Consider the following 1,316-nt stretch of genomic DNA (forward strand, 5'->3'; position numbering starts at 1 on the left):
ATGCGAGAAATTCCTCAATTTTTCAACACAGTGTATGATGAACAAATTCCAGATTCATTTGGGCTATCATCTAGATCACGGACTAAGTTCTATGACTCTGCAAGGCCTGAACTTTGTGCCAAAATGGTTTTCAAGAACAAAATTGAATTAAAGGCATCTGTGAAGGATTTTTCTGTTCGAATTGCAAGACGTGAATATGTTGTCGTCCAAAGTTCTCCAACAATATGGAAGATCAAGTGTAAGAACTTTTCTGCAGGTGACAATTGTGGTTGGGGACTTCGAGCATCATTCAAACAGAATATAGGTTTTTTCATGATCACGAAGTATGGTGGGGAGCATACATGCATTTCTAGCCAAGTGGGCATAGATCACCACAACCTTGACATAAATATGGTAGCAGACACACTTTTTGGAATTGTGCATTGTGATCCTGCATATGAGATCAAGTATGTCCGAGAGAGTATCAAAGGAAAATATGGGTATGAGATATCATATGATAAGGCATGGCAAGGTTTGAAGCGTGCAGTGGAGATCGTATATGATACGTGGGAAAGCTCTGTATCATTGCTTCCTAAATATATGGGTGCTCTATCAACGTATAATCCAGGAACTATTGTAGAGTGGAAGCACCTTCGGCAAAATGATCATCCCCAAAAAGTTTTGAACTTTGTATTCTGGGCTTTCAAGCCGTGTATAGATGGATTTCAGAATTGTCGCAGAATAATCAGTGTTGATGGCACACATCTATACACCAAATACAAGCACAAACTGCTCATTGCAGTGACTTTGGATGCTAATAACCAGTTGTTGCCTCTGGCATTTGCGCTAGTCGATGAAGAATCTTACGAGTCTTGACATTGGTTCTTAAGTAACATTGTACAACATGTGACACGAGGTTGCAGAGGAGTGTGTCTTATATCTGATAGGCATGCAGGTTTAACAAGTGCGGTTCAAAATCTCCCTGACTTTCGACCTCCTCGTGGTGTCCATCGTTTTTGTTTGAGGCACGTGTGTTCTAATTTCAATAATAGGTTCAAAAATATTCATTTGAAAGACTTATGTTGGGAAGCAGGTACACAACATCAAATAGGAAAATTCAATGCTACGATGGAAGCAATAAAGTCAAAAAATGTAGCAGCTTTCAGTTATTTGTCTAACATCCCGAAAGAGAAATGGACGTTTGCTCATGATGGTGGATGGAGGCGCGGGGTAATGACGACAAATATGTCTGAGTGTATAAATAGTGTATTGAAAGGAGCTCGTCGTCTCCCTATTACCGCAATAGTGGAGTTAGACCCTGAAGCACATCAGCAACT

At 40.1% G+C, this 1,316-nt stretch overlaps 1 protein-coding gene across 1 annotated transcript; it reads left to right on the forward strand.

The window, feature by feature from the left end:
- LOC140865324 (uncharacterized) lies at positions 1-855 on the forward strand. Its single transcript, XM_073269933.1, has one exon. It carries the CDS (start codon positions 1-3, stop codon positions 853-855), a length of 855 nt encoding a protein of 284 aa, XP_073126034.1.
- Positions 856-1,316: the final 461 nt, after the last annotated feature.

The sequence above is a fragment of the Henckelia pumila genome, chromosome 1 (assembly GCF_033568475.1).
Source record: "Henckelia pumila isolate YLH828 chromosome 1, ASM3356847v2, whole genome shotgun sequence".
In the NCBI taxonomy this organism is placed as follows: Eukaryota; Viridiplantae; Streptophyta; class Magnoliopsida; order Lamiales; family Gesneriaceae; genus Henckelia; species Henckelia pumila.

Excerpts from the sequence above, each read along its gene's own strand:
- LOC140865324 (XM_073269933.1), top strand. The coding sequence starts at position 1 with ATGCGAGAAATTCCTCAATTTTTCAACACAGTGTATGATGAACAAATT.